The sequence below is a fragment of the Diadema antillarum genome, unplaced genomic scaffold (assembly GCF_040938485.1).
Source record: "Diadema antillarum isolate AM-2024a unplaced genomic scaffold, OU_Dant_1.0 scf00000099, whole genome shotgun sequence".
Lineage (NCBI taxonomy): Eukaryota > Metazoa > Echinodermata > Echinoidea > Diadematoida > Diadematidae > Diadema > Diadema antillarum.
The window spans coordinates 4,511,244-4,529,117 of NW_027270988.1; the positions used below are offsets into that span (position 1 = coordinate 4,511,244).

The 17,874-nt window shown below is 37.7% G+C and overlaps 1 protein-coding gene across 1 annotated transcript; it reads left to right on the forward strand.

Moving 5' to 3' along the window:
- Nucleotides 1-1,127: 1,127 nt before the first annotated feature.
- LOC139718712 (steroid 17-alpha-hydroxylase/17,20 lyase-like) lies at nucleotides 1,128-15,628 on the forward strand. The gene is made up of 9 exons (XM_071630174.1): nucleotides 1,128-1,340; nucleotides 2,668-2,841; nucleotides 5,751-5,844; nucleotides 7,139-7,297; nucleotides 7,952-8,163; nucleotides 8,980-9,102; nucleotides 10,736-10,975; nucleotides 13,373-13,471; nucleotides 14,490-15,628. Exons 1-9 carry the CDS (start codon nucleotides 1,169-1,171, stop codon nucleotides 14,744-14,746), a joined length of 1,530 nt encoding a protein of 509 aa, XP_071486275.1. The 5' UTR covers nucleotides 1,128-1,168; the 3' UTR covers nucleotides 14,747-15,628.
- The last annotated feature ends 2,246 nt before the right edge of the window (nucleotides 15,629-17,874 follow it).

The window sequence follows — 17,874 nt, forward strand, 5'->3', positions numbered from 1 at the left end:
TTCATTTAACATTGTTTCTGCGTACCTTATTCTCTGTCACCAAAGAAAGTGATATGTATACACTTGTCGAAAAAAAAAATTGAATTTAATTTAATTCAAAGTAAAGGGATGAAATAATGTTGTAAAGTAATGGTAAGGTCCTTGACTACACCTGAAATGTAAATTCAACCTGATTGCTACCGCCTACACACTCAGCACACTACATGAAAATTATGTAATAATAATGTCCCTCCACGCACCGCGCTGCGACCCCCATTGAAATTAATCGACTACACTAGGCAAGCGTCACACACGAATTCTTGTTCGCTACAACTAGAATGTTATCTTGTCTCTTTGGAGGGAATAATGATAATGATAATTGACAGTGCTTATATAGCGCATAACATAAAGTGATAATGTCCCTATGCGCTCAAAAAATGAAAAGATTATACAAAAACATACAATTCCAATTACAGTGATGGTACCTAGCCTCATGTTTGCTTACATTGTAAACAAATGCGTTTTCAAAGCAGATTTCAATTTATTTATATAATTGATTTTGTCTTAATTTCTGAGGTAAATTATTCCATAAGGTAGGGGAATTAAAAGGAAGCGTTGTGAAGAGGAATAAAATTCGGAATATCGCATGTTCCGAATGTCGAGGCTTCTGATGAGGATAACCAAAGTCTTGCACTTCGTCTTTATCATTACTCCTAATTTTGAATTACGTCTACGTCTTCTACATGTTGTAGAAGTGAGTCCTCCAAAGAAGGTAACTTATTTTACCACTAGAGAAGAGAATGTTTTCTTTCTCTGAATCTACGCCGAAACGAAAGTAATTCAAGTCAATCTGAATTTTGAAAAGCGCATAAAATACTTCTCTATCATCTAGCTATCAATCCGGATTTGCGTTGCGTTGTATAGTTCTAACGAATCAGGTAGAGCTAAATTAGCGCTTACAAAGTATCCCCGTAATTTTTGTTTTGTGTTGTTTTGCCGGTTTAGTCCATTTCATTGTCATAAAAGTTTTTACCATGACAGAGATGGTATTTGATACACATCAAGATGTTCATATCATGCTGTTTCAATGCGTTATTAATTCCAGCTTTCTAGCACACAAACATTTTACGCACTAAAGCAGAAATCAGATTAGAGTCAAGTACGTCAGCTGCTGCAGCAGTGATCGACCATGATCGACTTCCTAGGAACCCTGACGGAGTCCAGTCTCGGACAGGTCAATGGCTTGACCATCACAGCTACTCTTGGAGTCCTTCTGGTCTCCATGGCAATATGGAGCGTCAGCCGACCAAGCAGGTTCCCGCCCGGACCAAGAGGTCTTCCCATTGTGGGGAGTATTTTTGGTGAGTGAATAAGTGGCGATGTTTGGAGGTTTTCTTTTGCTCCTTTTTTCCGTTTTAGTTCTCTCCCATATTTCTCGACAGGGAGACCGCAACTCTTTTTTTTTTCTTTTTTTTAAGCTAGTCCCGTCAGAGATTTCTGCAGGTTGATTGTCTGGTATTTATCATTCAATCCTTTCCTACTGTCCATTGCATAAGAAGTACCCCACAGCGGCATGTTTGTTTGCACAAACATGCTTACGCACAAACATGTGTGCATAATGTACAGAGAGGCAGTGTATGAGAGATAGGTCAAGATCAGCAATAGATGGAGAGATCCACATATCAATATAGATGAAAAGAAAGATATATAAATAGTTGTTAGGCCCATATTCCTTTGGAAAAAAATAGGATTCTCTGAAGAAAAAAAAAAGATCAACAACAGATTTATCAAGAAGGTCTATGAACGCGCAATGAAGGTCTCATGTGAAATAACAGTGTTCTGATTCCTCTCCCTCGAAAGGACTTGAATAAATGATGCTGTCTAGACAGGGTTGCATGGTTGACCTTTCTTTTTAACCCATTTGACACCCAAAGAACACGGACGGTTTAACCTGTTTAAATCTGCATTGCCGTTCTTTTTAATATTGCTACTATTGCCTAAGCTTTGACTATGATTAGATTTTCTTTAACCTATAGTTCGCAGTTGAAGGGTTTGTTGTATATTTTTTCTCTCTTCTTTCTTTTCTTCTTCTTCTTCCTCAAACCTCCGAGGATCGTTGTCTCTGTTGCATATTCCTGTCTATTTTGTTACCTCCTTGTCACGCTATAGTCTTGTTTCCTCTCGTGTCGTCGGGTCATTTTATTCTTTTGCTGTCCCAGTCTTGTCTCATGCTTATCATTTTGTTTGTTTTTGTTTTGTGTGTAACTGTTTGTCCGTCTGTCTCTCATTGGCCAGCCAAACTTTTTGTGCAAAACTGTTTGTGCTGCTTTGTTGCTGTTTTCAATCAATTTTTGCATCGAGCTTTTAATCCAAGAGGGGCCCACACTCTACAAGCATTGTCTTTTTTAGTGGGTCCCTCCGTTTCTTTCACAAAAGTGCATATTGACAATTTTTCACTTTCGTTACCCCAGCATTTATTTCAATGTATCGCTACTTTAAGTTTTTGAATTATTGTTGTTTTTTTTTGTACAACTTTACATGCATTGTTTCTGTCACTCGAGAAAGTGAGATTTACGTTTATACATTATTTTATTGTCGAAAAACGAAATAAATTTGAACTTGAACTTGACGGTTTAACCATTTAACCTGAACCAGTTTAGTTTCTCCATTTCTTATGTTATTTTCAAGACATGACTGACAACCCAGAGGTAGTGTTCGGTAAATGGGCCAAGAAGTACGGTGACATCTTTGGCCTCAAGGTGGGACAGCGATGGATGGTGGTCTTAAATCGCAAAGACGTCATAAAGCAGGCTTTGATAAAGCAGGATGTTGAGTTCGCCGGACGCCCTGATTTCTACTCAAGTAAGAAACAGTTGCCATTACTTTTATCAAGAGATGTATTGGAGATAATTTCATTTGTCTCTGACTGTCGTGCTGCGAAATGTTGCTTATATAATGCTACCTAACCCGCTTTAAGCCGGATGTGGTATATGCTACCAATGCAAAAACACCTGCACCTCTCTTGTATATATATATATATATATATATATATATATATATATATACACTTGGTGATTCTATCCTTCTATGAAGAGTGCTCGATATCCTCAAAGGAAGAGCTTTAGACAGAAGTATTGCAACAAGTTCACTCGGTTGACATCAGGTTCATCCGTATTTACGGATGAACGGATGAAAATAAAACGGATGAAAAATACGGATGAACCTGATGTCAACCGAGTGAACTTGTTGCAATACTTCTGTCTATATATATATATATATATATATATATATATATATTCTCTTTTGTCCGTAAAAAGATAATAATGGTGGATAAATAAACACCTGGGGTAAAAAACAAGAACAGGAGAAATCTCTTAGGTGAAACACTCCCTTGATGGAAAGAAGTCTGTATCATAAGAAAAGCTCTACTTGATTGTAACTACACTCTCTTACATGTTTGAAAAAGTCTCTCATGAGAATAAATTTCCTTGCCAGAGAAACATTTTCTTTTCTGGGAGAAGTCCTCTCTTGGTAGAAAAAAAAAAGCTTTCTTTCGTTGGAAACAAGCTCTCTTGCGTGGAAAAATGTTTCGTAGTTTGCAGACTTGACTTGATTTCTTATTTGTTTGGAGGTTTGTGTTTGTGTTTTTGTTTGTTTGTTTGTTGTTGTTGTTTTGTTTGTTTGTTTGTTGTTTGTTTGTTTTTTTTTGGGGGGGGGGTTCGACGAATCTGCCACGAAGTGTCGCCGGAGGCATTGTCTTTTCGGGCTGTCTGTTCGTCCGTCAGTAATCAATTTTGTGGACAACATACTACTTAAGAATCATTTTCTTCCTTTATTGTCCCTGCTTACATTATATTCATCCCTGATATTGCCTTACTTTGAATTATAGTGTTCTCGTGTGGGGAAATTCACATCAAACAATTTTAGATGAATTACTTCTATTACAAAAGAAGTCACTCTGTATCGTATGCCATATACTGCATTTTTGTCTCATACTAACCCGTTATTTTGTGGACACAAAATATTTAGTATTAAAGATTTATATTTGTTTAATCTAGGGTAAGTTGTGTATAATGATAACAAAAATAATCTTCAAGATATGTTTGAAACAATGTTTCGAATAAATCAATCCGTTCACAGCTGTCCAACAAGGCGATCGAATGAATTCCATTTGCCATTGTTGAGAATTTTGCTGGCTCAGAACACCTTCATCTTTCATTTTCAGCTACCATTTTCAGCTACCATTATGAATTCTTTTAAGAATAAATTAAGATTATTTCTATCGGAAATCTTATAATATAAGACCGAATAAGGGTCACCTCACCATTTAAGTAAATTCATCATTTCTTTAAACATTAAACAATAGTATGCTAATCATTATTCTTGTTTTTTTTTTTCATTACAGAAAAATAATCTGTCAAACACAAGTTCTCCTCGGATGTTCCCGTTATTGTACCGAATATATACCATTGTGTTTATTCTCTCTTTTTATGTCCCCTCTTCTGCACTCTTACTAGTATCCCACATTTCTTTCCAATATATTCAATCCAGATTGTATTTTATCATCACTCTTGCATCACTGAATCCAGTTTGCTTGTGTCGAACATGGCACGTGTTGTAGTTTCATTTTCCTCCCTAATTTGATTTCATGTCAGTTGACATTGCTTCCTTTGATTTTATTTTATATCGGTTTGTAGTTTCGTTAATTTACTTTTCGTTTTCTTATGTATTTTGAGAGGGTCACATATCGCACAAGATTTGCTTTTTGGCGGAACTCTCCATTTCTATAAATTTGAACTTGAACTTGAACTTGATGGCCAAATGTATTATTACCAAATAAACATTCGTAAGGGAAGATTTGGGCAATGGGGTCAAAGGTCAGAAGTCAAAGATCAAGTGAATATACCAAAATCTAACTTTGTTAGTTCATATTTTGAAAATCTCTCCAAGGCATCTTCATTAGACTTAGTACATATAAATGCAATTCCTGATACTGATTCTCTTTGGAAGTTGTGGATCACAAGGTGGAAGATCAAGTATAAAAGATCACCTTAAAGTGCTAAAATTGTACTATCAAATGCTAAATTTCATTTTTGTTTTCTCCGACTGACTGAACTTATATACTTCCTGTGTAATCAAACTTGTTATAGGTGAATGCATACATTACCACACATTTATTATGATGGAGAAGTTTTGTGCCATTGGGTCAAAGAAAATGCTGAAATATCCCCCATTTTCCATATTTTGAAAGTGGCTCTAAGTGTTGCCATGAAAATTGGGTGTATGATTACCAGGAATTATTGTTTGCCAGTCATAGTGCATTGTGGTCTCACATTGGTAATATGTACTGTAAAGCTAATGGGATAAATGGATAAGGGAGCATACCAGTCGCCATAGATAACGACATTTCTAGTTTTCAATCTTTCTTGTTTTACAAGTTTGAAGGTAGGAAAGAACATTTGCTTTATCAGTTATTTGCGTAATTGTTGTTGTTTCCATTTATTCAATAGTCATTCAGAAAAAATGGGGTAGTGGATGAGTGGCAGTAGAAGAAGGACGAATGATCATTCTGTTTTAGTTGTGGTGGTAATGATGGATGCTGAAACGGCAGTGCAGTAGAATTACATGCATTTGTGTATCATGTACAGTATATAAGCTACATGAGTCAGATTGTACACATTGTATTATGATGAGGAGGAGCTGAAGTTTCATTTCGTTAAATGTTTAGAAAAAAGAACATGTTAGTATCGCTTTTTGATATGTCATTGCAGTGGAGCTGTTCACTGAAGGGTTTAAGGACATTGCCTTTAGCACTTACACTGACACGTGGAAGCTTCATCGGAAACTAGGACACACGGCACTCAGGTAGGTCTATACTGTGGGACGATTTACTGTTTACTACTATTTAGTGTCTTATTTCAAGATCAGAGGCAATGCATTATTATATCGTACATGTTTGAAAAGAGCCCATTTCTAGAAAATTCACAGATTTTATGGAAACCATTTTGTCCAATAAATGCAGGCGATCAGGGGAAATGCCGGCAAAATTTTACAAGAAATCACATTAAGTATGCTGTGTTACTCGCTATTTGATTCATGTAATATTCCTCGACAATGTGGCCTTGATGTCTCGGGTTCATCCAACGAGCTAGACGTTGGAAAAAGGTCCATGAATCATACACCCACGAGTCATACGTACAGCATACATGCCATACCGCCCATGGGATAGACACTACTTAACTAAGTCCCACGATCTCGACACTACATGAATGAAGCCACGTGATGTAATGTCGAGCTTATGGGCCCTTTTGCCTCGCGTGGAGCTCATGGACCTCGTTAGCCTAGTCTTACTCGTGGAAATTATTTGCCTAGCGTAATTGTTGTTCGTGGGCCTATTTTACCAGACGTCGAGCTTGTGGGCCGTGTTGACTTATGGGCCCGAATTCACGAAGGTGGTTTAAACTTAAACCATGGTACAAATTTAGACCATGGTCTAAAATAAGCGTTAAATAGGCGTACCAATTCATGCGCACATCAATGCACGTTGTTTTACTGGATGCCTGTTAGCGTACGCAATCTGTCGATCATAAATACGCAGAAGAAATATACATAAACCATGGTTTAAATTTAGACCACCTTTGTGAATTCGGGCCATGGCGTCTAGTTCGTGGACTGTATATACTCTATCACTCTCTCTCTCTAAACAAAAGAACAACAACAAAGCAAACAAAAAACAAAAACAAAAACAACACAAAAAACGAGTGAAAATGTTCTTTATTGTAAAACTGAATGACAGAAAAGAGTGAATTTTTAGTGAAATGTTCATTTTCACTAATGTTGGAGTGACCTCAGGGATCACTCGAAAATCTTGGAGTGATCCTTCAGTTCACTCGAAAATTAGTGAAAATAAACACTCAAATTTCACTCCAGTTTCACTCTTAAATCACTCTTTTCTGTTATTTACTCCTTCAAGAGTGAACATTTTTACTCGTCTTTTTTAAGAGAGAGAGTATAGACTTGTGAGCTGTATTACTCGTGGGTATCGAGATTGTAACGAGCACCCGATGTCGCACTCCAAATGATCCTAGTCAAGCTTGCGTGCAAAATATAATCTTTGGCCTTTCTCATTTTGTTTAAATTTTCTGTTTTGTTATCAAAGGCACTTTGCGACCGGAAAACCTCTGCAAAAGCTGATCTCCAGCGTGTACCCGAAGGTGGAGAAGGAGCTAGCCGAGAATGGCGAGAAGCCGATCGACACGCGACTCCTCCTTACTCTGATCATGTACAATGTCTTCTCACAGATGTGCTATGGAAAGAGGTATTACACTTGACCTGAAAACCGGGTGATCTTAGCAGGGAGGTCTCGCTCATATTTCCCTGATTCGAACACAAACACAACTAGAAAAGCAATCGGAGATGTAAGATGTATAGATTTGTCCTGATAGCAATCCTACTCTGGCCTAACATCAAAACATGACGTTGGCCAAAAAATATTTTCTGGCCAATTCAATTTTGTCCCGCCGGCCAACGTTGGGCCAATGTCATATTTCTGACATTATTTTGATCAACATTGTAAAATCGTCGGTCAGATGTCAAGCTTTCGCTGTTGGGACAATGTTGGTCCGCCTACCAAAGTAATATTGAGCCAATGTCATGTTTCTGACATTGGGCGAACGTACAGGCGTGCAGTTGGACCAACGTTGAGCCAAAGGAGCATCAAGTTGGAAAAATAGTTGATGTAAGGTCTATGAAAGGTTGGTCCAACCTCAAACTTTAGGTGGGCCAATGTTGACCCGCCAGCCAAAATGGCCTTAAACCAATGTTGGGCCAACGCAGCATTGCTATCTAGGTAAAACGTACCTACTCCCGAACTAAAAAATTGTAGGGCCTAATGATTTTTTGGAAACGCTTTCTTTGCGGCCTTAATATCTCGATTCACATTCCAAATATATCCTGATCTTTGTCAATCTAGCTACGACCTTCACGACCCTAACGTGAAGGACTGGATGCGGATGAATGACGAGCTCAATGCTAACTTCGGTCTCGGTCTTGCAGCCGACTACTTCTACTGGGCCAAGTACTTCCCTACCAGCGGGCCACGTTTGATGAAGGCTCTCACGGTAGACTTCGAAAAATTCGTCGAGTCCGAACTGGCGCAACACAAAGAGCAATCCTACGACCCTGGTCAGATTTGTTGCAGTTTGTGTGAAATGTATTAAGTAGCAACACAATTTACGAACCCTATTAACTATCGTACTACTGCAACTACAGCAACAATCTCCTTATACAGCCCTGCACATCTGAATTTGATCTGAATCAAATGTTAGGGGATTTGAATTATTATTATCTATCTACCTGACCACTAAAGAAAAAGAAATTAATGTTTTTAAACGAAGGACTATGAAATGATGATACACGACCCTTACATTATGTACCATTTAGAACCCCATACACATCACGTGTACACGCAAAGGTGCTTTACTGTGTATGACTCACCAAGGGGATACAACCTCCTTGGTTTTACTAAGATCACCAAGGTGCTCCTGCCTCGATAAACAGCTTTACGACTCAGTCAGGTTGCTTTCTCGGCTCCTCTGGCTCGGAGGCAATCACCAAGTTCTGGTATGGAACTGTTTGTAAGGTACTTTGATTGTGTGCACTTGACTAGATTAAAGATTATGTATGTATGTACTTCATTTCATATCAATACTTTTATCGATTGAAGTAGATTCATTTCTCCAATGAACAATCGAATTAGAAATTTCTTTGAGGATAAGAACGTTTCAAGATTTTTTTGTACTCATTATTTTAGTTCTTGAATTTGACAATCATGTCTGTAGTACAGATACACTGCTTTTTCTTTTCAATTAGAGATTGGTTAAATTACACTTAAGATGAAAATCAAAATATAATATATCATGGTCGCCGGGTCCGATACAACACGCATGCAAACTGACATGATGAATAAGGTAAGATTTATTCCTTCAATATCTTTTTTAGACAACATCAGCGATTTCTACAGCATGTTGCTCAAGGCCCAAGAAGACGCAAAGCGAGAAGGGGAGAACGTGGACAAACTGACCGATGTCCACATCCTGCAGACAATCTTGGACATCTTTTCGGGTAAAGACTCTTGCCAGATTGATCTAAAGCCTCGTATTGAATGCGAGTAAATTGTGTGAAAAGAACAAATCCATAGCTTTGTTGACATTTAAACAAACGGGGTTTAGGCTGCCACAGTGCTCGGCATTTTAGAATTATTAAACACCTGAAAGATTTTTGCATCCCGATTGGTCGACAACTCATCACATGAAATGCCATAACAGGTATAACTGCACGTTTCTCTATCGAGCATTTACGAATGCCGTCTAGCAGTTTTGGATAGCCCACGATAAGATCACAAACCGTGTGCATTCCTTTGATATTTTATGTTCTTTATCTTCTTTATCAAACTCTCAATTTTCCTTTCGTTCTTGTATAGATGGCCATTTATACACTGAGTTGTATAAAACATAAAAAATGTCTTAATTCGTGTAGGCTAATCGGACGAGATTTCGTTTTCGGTGAAGAAAAGGTGAATAAAGCGTTTCACCTTGCGCATCTTATAGTCGGCAGATTACAGAAATATTTCGGTGGAATTGTGCATTTTACCTATAAATGCGAAATTTGGTACAGTTGTATACACTAACACATGCAGGGGAAGTATTTTTCCGGGTGGAGCCACCTGAAAAACTTTTCAAACGTCATCCATGGCGGCCATTTTTAAAAATAGTCACTGATTCAAACACCTTACTTGGATCATTCAATTCTCCATAAATTAAGGACTATTTGAAAAAAAAAAAAAGTTACGTAAAATAGAACATTGCATGAGAAGGCATAACAAGCACATAATACATTCCAGACGTTTCCAAGACCGTTTTCTTCCCCTGGGTATTGAATAACAAGAAAGTATTACATCAAATGAATGCATGCAACATTGGAAGAGCCTGATACTCCTCTGGCCCAATATGTGCTGCGATATCATAGGATGGAATATAGCTAAGGTGTTTCCCTGTCAAGAATGTTGACCACAGTTTTGAGATTTTGAGCTTGCCAGCCGTAGCTACTGCTGAACATGCTGCGTCTCTGTCTCCTGTGCAGAGTAAAGTAGTGCCGTTTTCCTCATTCAAATGGGTCAAAAAACATCTGCCAGGTGTAAGATCATCCTCGTGTCTGTGTCGAGGAGGGTAGCAGAGCACTTCTAGGTGTGGTTATAACTTGTTTGATGGTTTTCACTCTCAAATTAGCAATGTGCTTTGCCAGAGAAGCAAACGACTTTGTGTTCTTTTCCTTGATCCAAGAACTCGTCTTTTGGCTCCTTTCTAACGTTTATTTCTCGCATGATCTTTTACACTGTTGTCACTGCACTGGTCCCAGACAATATCAATTCCAGCACAATATATATATTGCAACCGAGGCTCTTCATATGGCAGGAACACATGTACTGCATAATCATTAAAGGTCCGAACATTACAGGACAAGTTCTTCTTTATAATATACATGTGGATGGAGATAATGCAGCAAATACTAGAACACATAAATGAAAATTTTAGGATAATTGGACATTCCGTTCAAAAGTTATGAATTTTTACATTTCTGTGCAGTCACTGCTAAATGAAAAGACGACTACAGCATGTGATGTCACAGACGTAGAACTATAATTATAAAGAAAACATACAGAAAATTTCTTTTTTTGTTTAAAAACAAATACTTCCAGGTGGTATACAGAGTACCGTCGACACATTGTACTGGGCATTTGCCTTGATGTCCGAGTACTCCGAGATTCAGAAGAAGGCCCAGACGGAGATCGACTCCGTTATTGGCCGTGATCGAGTGCCAACTATCGAGGACCGCGGGACCCTGCCGTACACCGAGGCCACTTTGTACGAGGTGATGAGATACAGCACGGTCGGTCCACTCTCCCTGCCGCATTCAACCATATGTGATGCAAAGATACGTGAGTATCAATCGCCAGGCTCTTCAAATTTACGTCATCTTATTCTCATGAATTAGCGACGTAATGACTAGATTTATTGCTGCTATACCTCCAACGATACTAGCGACGGATACAAAAGAAGTATGTTCGCGGGATGAGCTACTTCAGATGTGGAAGTATGGAATGATTGACTAGACTTTTCTGATCAAGTGGCGTAATTCTTTACCATTTCAATTCTTCAATAGAATAGAGGACTCGTACACATTACTTTTTAAATCTGAGTACAAAGTTAATCTCTACGCTCCAGCAATGTCCCATGCCAAAATGATATCTTGAAAGGACAGTATAGTAAATGCAGTATCTGCTAGAGTAAGAGGAGATTTTTTTCAATCATTCGTGTTTGTTTTTCAATGTCGTACATTAATAACCCAAAGCACAAGCACAATTCTGTCCAGTACACACATTCTTGACATTGAGCGGCATCCCTTGAACAGTTTGCGCTTTATTAACAGTAGGATTGAAAAATGTACAATTACAACGATGAAGGCATTAAATCTTGTTACAAAGGGTCGTGTACTGCGATATTAAATATAGTGGTAAGCACTTATTTTTCACAGTATTCAAAACAGAAACATTGGTACGAGTTTGTTGATTTCACGCATCCGTTGAGGAAGTGATAAATGCTTCATCAGCAACAATAAGGCCGTCGCCTAATTCCGACTGCTTTCAGTGCCCGAGGCACGAGCGTTGGTTTCAGTAGAGTCGAATTGAGAACCTCAATTTTGAGGATCCGTGGTCTTCTTCACAGAGCCACAGTTTTCCAAACTATTGAGCCATAGCAGCCTGGAGGCTTTGTCCGGCAGACCACAATCACTGACCGTAGTCAATCCAACGTAGCTATTGTTCGGTATAGGCTTTGTGCGGCAGACCACAATCACTGACCGTAGTCAATCCAACGTAGCTTTTGTTCGGTATTTCGTGAAATGCCGGTACTGAGATTGTGAATTTGATTTCTGTGTTGGACGTGACTACCATAGACACCGCTCAGAAATGCAGTAATAATGATTATTACCTATACGAGGTAGTTTTGCGAGGCAATTACAGTTGGTATTTTGCGGGGTCGGGAGTTCAGCAGGCGACATTAGAGCATATCACGAGCATCCGGGGGTTTTACATATACAGTGGACTCCTGTTATAACGAAATCATCGGGACCGGCAGTTTTCTTTCGTTAGATCGGAATGTTGTTATAACTGAACAATTAATAAACAATAGAAATACATATAGTGGATGACATTGCAGCCCAAGTTTTTACTTCGTTATAACCAGAATTTTGTTATAACCGTGGTCGTTATAATAGGAGTGCACTGTAAAACAGGGAGGTGGGAAGAGAAAGAGTGGAATCTCTCTCCCCACCTCCCTGCTTTAAACGTAAACATTCCGATCGACCACAAAAAGAAAACATTCCAGGACGCCCAGGGTGTCAGTTACACGCACCGCAGAAGAACGCTGATAAATCAACTCATACGGTCGACCACTTACAGCAGCACTAGGCGTCAAACAATGACTAGTCCATTTGTGCTCAGTAATTGCACAGTGACCATTAGTTTTACAACTCTCCAACTTTAAAGGGAGTGTACAGTACTGGTTGAGGTAGGGATTCATGTTTTGAACATTCCTAAGTGAAATAATGAAAAGCCTCTTATGAAATATGAAAGAGCATGTAATTTTAAGAAGGATTCAACGTTTATTTGATGAAAATTGGTTTTCAAATGGCTGAGATATCCCAAAAAGTGCTAATAATAAAAGGTGACATGCCCCAACTTTATTAGTATCTCTTTTTTTCACCTTGTTTTTGGATATCTCAGCCATTTCAAAACCGATTTTCATCGAATAAACTTTTGATACCCTTAGAACCACATGCTCTTTGACATCTCTTAGAGTGGTTTCTGAATATCTCACAAAACGTTAAAAGCTAAATCTTCACCTCGACCAGAACTGTACATACCCTTAAAAAAAAAATTAAAAATAAAGTGTAAGAGCGTTCAGATGTTTGAAGTTTGCCTGTTACAACTACATATGTATCTTTGAAGTTGGAGTTGAATGATATACATTGATGAACAATTTTGCAACTATTCAACATGTTGATGGTCTACAGGTAGCCAAATGTGGCTTGATCTGTATCATAGTGTATAGCCGTATTCACATATTTTCTTGATTTACCTAGGGGATAGGTAATAATTATGATATTGACTGGCCTTTCTTTCGGGAGGTACCAGATAAATATTGCCCGCACTGAAAACATATTGCCCTCGTCTTCGACTCGGGCAATATGCTTTCAGTTTGGGCAATATTTCCTGGTACCTCCCTCAGGGCCAGTCAATATTATATAATTGTCACATTCCTGGCATATGATGTAGGTGATTACGTCATCCCAAAAGGAGCTATTGTGATGATCAACCTTCATTCGATGCACTTTGACCCCCAGGAATGGGATGACCCAGACTCCTTCAAGCCAGGTAGGTAATTCTCGGACCTGGTCCTTAGCGTATTCAGGGCATTTCTCTGCCTACTATTCCGAAATGGGATAATTGGAGATATTTCATTTAGACAGTTATCAAACTGCAATTGTCGTGATTCATCAGGCCCGTGGGGGGGGGGGGGGGGGGGAGATTGAACTTCATCCCCTGTTGGCGAGCAGATTCCGCTTTAACAAAACATTAATTTGACAAAGTTTGATGATAATAACTCTCATCCCCATGGTGGCAGGCAGCGACGTGTTTGTGTTGAGTTTTTGTAAGTAAATAAGTAACGTTTCAATTTACTTTTCGATTGAAAAGTTTGCAAATATTCCACGAGAAGTTTTCACCAGATTGTTGAGTTTCTAACCTAAAAGGGCAAAGATCAAGCAAGAGTGACGGAAGGGGATACCCCCTCGGACACCCTCCCCTGGCTCTGTCGTGCGCTTAGTAATGGATTTATCCGGCAATTTATTTTGATCTATCAAAAAAGAAATCGTTTGTTTGTTTGTGTTTTCAACGCAATAATTATTGATATCCAATTGAGTGTATCGAGTTCTTTATCGAAAAAAAATCCAAATGTTGCACTCAAATGTGCATCAAATCGTTGATTTTCTTCTTCAAAAAATCCAAAACTTTCCAAGGGCATGGCTGTATGCCTGATTTTTTTTCTTTCCTAGGGGGCAAGAATACATTCACAATAAGTAGGAGTACATGCCCTGGACGAAGCTTTTGCAGTTTCAGAATTGAACTCTAACGAACTGGTGGGCAGGCTTCATAGACGAAACAATACAGGCCCTTTATACATTCGATGGTCTCCGAACCAGTTAAAAGACCGCACAAAAGAGTACGATTATCTTTTATCTAACAAAGTTGATGATCTCCATGTAGATTTTACTGCTTTGTTTTACTCTTTCGTATGAACCTGTCATCTATTTGTAAAACATTGACACCAAGATCAACAATATTTAGGTTCTGGTCAATAGATATTTTTGTATGTTGTTACACTCCATAACAGACCATTTCCTTGACGAGGCCGGCACAGTCCGCCAGCACCCTCCCAGCTTCATGCCGTTCGGAGCGGGTCGCCGTACCTGTCTCGGTGAGGCGGCTGCTAAGGCCGACCTCTTCCTCATCTTCTCCTGGTTCCTCCAGAACTACACCTTCTCCAAGGTACCGGGCAAGGAGAGCGAGAACGTTATCAACCTTATTCCTCAGACAGTTGCCGGACGTATACTAGAACCATACGAAATCGTGATCAAAGAGAGGAAATAAACGAGGAATGAATCAGTCACCTTACAAATGAAAAATCATCCACTTTGAAAATGTAGTTTTTCGTCATATACGCGATCTCTTTTTTTCTTTTCTTGCCATTTTCAAATACTTCGGTGATGGTTTAAAACCTACTTAGTTATCATGATTATTTATGTTATTATGTCTTTAAAAAATCATACCGCAGCGATGACAGTATAAAAGTGTTCATTTTATAGCTAAAATCAAAACTTAAGTGCCCTTACCAACCGGTATAGCAGACATGACCAACATGACGATGGCGCAGAAAAAAAAATAACGTATTCCAAAACCGTGATTTGATGTTAGTATGATTATGTTCATGGTATCATAATATGATATAATCCAATACATGCACATATTTACATGTATGTAAATATATGTTTCATAATGTGTAGCAACTGTTAGAGCGAGTGCTCATCCCATGAATTAGAAGAATTTGATCATTGTATTGTATCAAAAAATTATGTAAACTTTTTACTATTTGAGGGTTTTTTATATAAGTAGTTGCGAAATATAATGTGAAATTATGTCATAATGGAATTCGTAGTAAGGCCTTGGAGTGGTTGAGAAGCTAACTTAGGAATCGCAAACAGTACGTTTCGTTATTTGGTCAGAACTCCTGCAATCAATCTGCCAACTTTGGTGTTCATCAGGTTAATAATAGTTTAATGGGACCTCTTTTGCTCATTTCGTATACATTAATGATGTAACAAATGCTTCTAATATTTTATCTTTTGTACTGTTTTATGATGACTGAAATGTATTTCTTTCTCATTCAGATCCTTAAATTTTGGTTGATAAATGAAACTCTGAACTGAAAATTGTTATGTTGGATGAGTTCAAACAAGTTGTCCTTAAATCTTCTTAAATCTAAATGTTTTCAACTGTCTCCCCACTAATACAATGATAGATGATACAGTTGTTGAGTAAGTTACATCAAATATGTTTTTATGTTTGATTATTGACAATACACTCTCCTCAAAGTTAGATATTGATCGTGTTTGCCACACAATATCTCGAAATATTGGTGTTATTGAAGGAGGTAAATATTATTTTCCATTCCAACCCTTTTAATATTATATTCAGCTTTAATTCTACCTAAGTTTGATTATGGTATCATATCTTGGGGTAACACTCATACAGCTTTTCTCGACCGACTGTCCCGTCTCCGCCCCCCCCCCTAAAAAAAGAAAAGAAAAAAAACCTCGAATAATTTGTCACTTATCTTGGAGATCTCACACCTATGTTTTGTTTTCCACAAACAGAATCTTTGAGATAACCGATCCGTTCCATTATCATCTTGCCCAGTTTATGTCCAAACTCAGCAATAATTTATAATCGTCCATTTTTACATGTTTCCGAGAAACCGCTCCTTCAATAAATACCCGACTCGTCACTCAGACTAATATGATTGCCTTTAACTAAGACATTTTTTTTTACAAAATTTATATTTCCATATGTTGGACCTTAATATTGGAATTACCTCTGTGATAGTTAAAATGCGTCCCCAACTTAAAGTTCTTTTAAAAATGATTTGAAGAAAAAATTCCTGATTATTTACAAGAATCTATCTGAGTATCATCAACATCTTGAAATTGTAAAATTATGCTGATGTTTTAATTGTTGCTAAAAACTGGAAAATCCAACTCTATTTTCTTTTAAAATCAAGCAATCACTGCTGAGCGGCTCCAGCCATCCATTAAATCTCGTCTTGTTATAGTCTTCTATCTTTTTTATCTTTTATCGTCACACCACGTAATAATTTTCCCTCACACACACTCACACACACACTCCATCTCTCTCTCTATCTATCCTTTCTCTTCCTGCATGACAACAACTTAGTGTAGGGATATTTTGTCCAGGGTCTTTGTTTCAGGTTAGTAAGGTTTCCATACTTAAGTTTCTGTAATATATTTGTATTTCTTCTTTTTTATGTTTAACGGTATATCAATCAAACAATTTGTTGTATTTCGTGTGGGATGGGGGAATGCACCCTACAAGCACTGCTTTTTTAGCAATCCTCCCCATTTCCAGCATTTTAGTATAATTGAAAATATATTATGCAAACTCACCTTTTATTATGTATTATGATGTGTATTACGTGTGTATTATGTATTATGATGTATATTACGTGTGTATTATCGTTTTTAACCTTCATATCCGAGCACATACTGACAAGCTTTTCCCTGAGCACAAAATTCTGAAAATAAAAGAGTTGTATTTGTTTCAACTTGGTCAATTTATGTTTAATTACAACTGCAATCATCTACCCAAAATATTTTATTCTTTATTTCACCGTAACAGCCACGTACATAATTATCCCACTAGACAATCTAAAGAATTTCATCTTCCCTTAGTTAGAACTGTACACACTCAAAATACATTTGTTTATACCGGACCCAGATTTTGGAATAGCTTAGATAATGATCTAAAAGAATCTGTGAAGTTAATTACATTTAAGTATAAACTCAAAAAATATTTGTTTTCTAAATATACCAGTTAATTCTGTTCAATGAAAAAACCCGTCATGTTTCACTTTTCCTTGAGATTTTGTAGTGTGTCCACAGACCTTTTCCATCCCTCTCCTTTTCCTTCTCTTTTCTTCCCTGCTCCTTTTTCCTCGTTCTTCGTTGTCCAGTATCTGTCTGAGTGCATTTCCTCAAATTCTGTTATTTCTGTGTATTGTGTTATTGTTGTTGTTGTTGTCGTCGTTCTGTTTTTTGTGGCCGATTGCATATCTTCCTTTCCGTTCAATTTTCCTGGCACACCTGGCCCCATAGTGTCTGTGCCACAAATGTGATATGTTATATAGTTTATATGTTTGCATCCTAAAATCCTAGTAAGTATTGTTCATAGTATCAACATCATTATATCAATGAGTAAAATGTATATAGAAGAATTTAAAATGAATATGTCTTATTGGTATAACAAATTGGTGCTGTTGTTGTTTTGTTCCAGTGTTCCACGTTCTACAAGCGTGGCTTTTTTAGTGGAACACTGTTTTCCATCATTGTGATTATTTACTATTTTTGTTGCCATGACAAAGTGCATTGTTTTTTTTTACGACATCATTCGTGTATAATATACTTTATATTGTATTGAAAAAATCC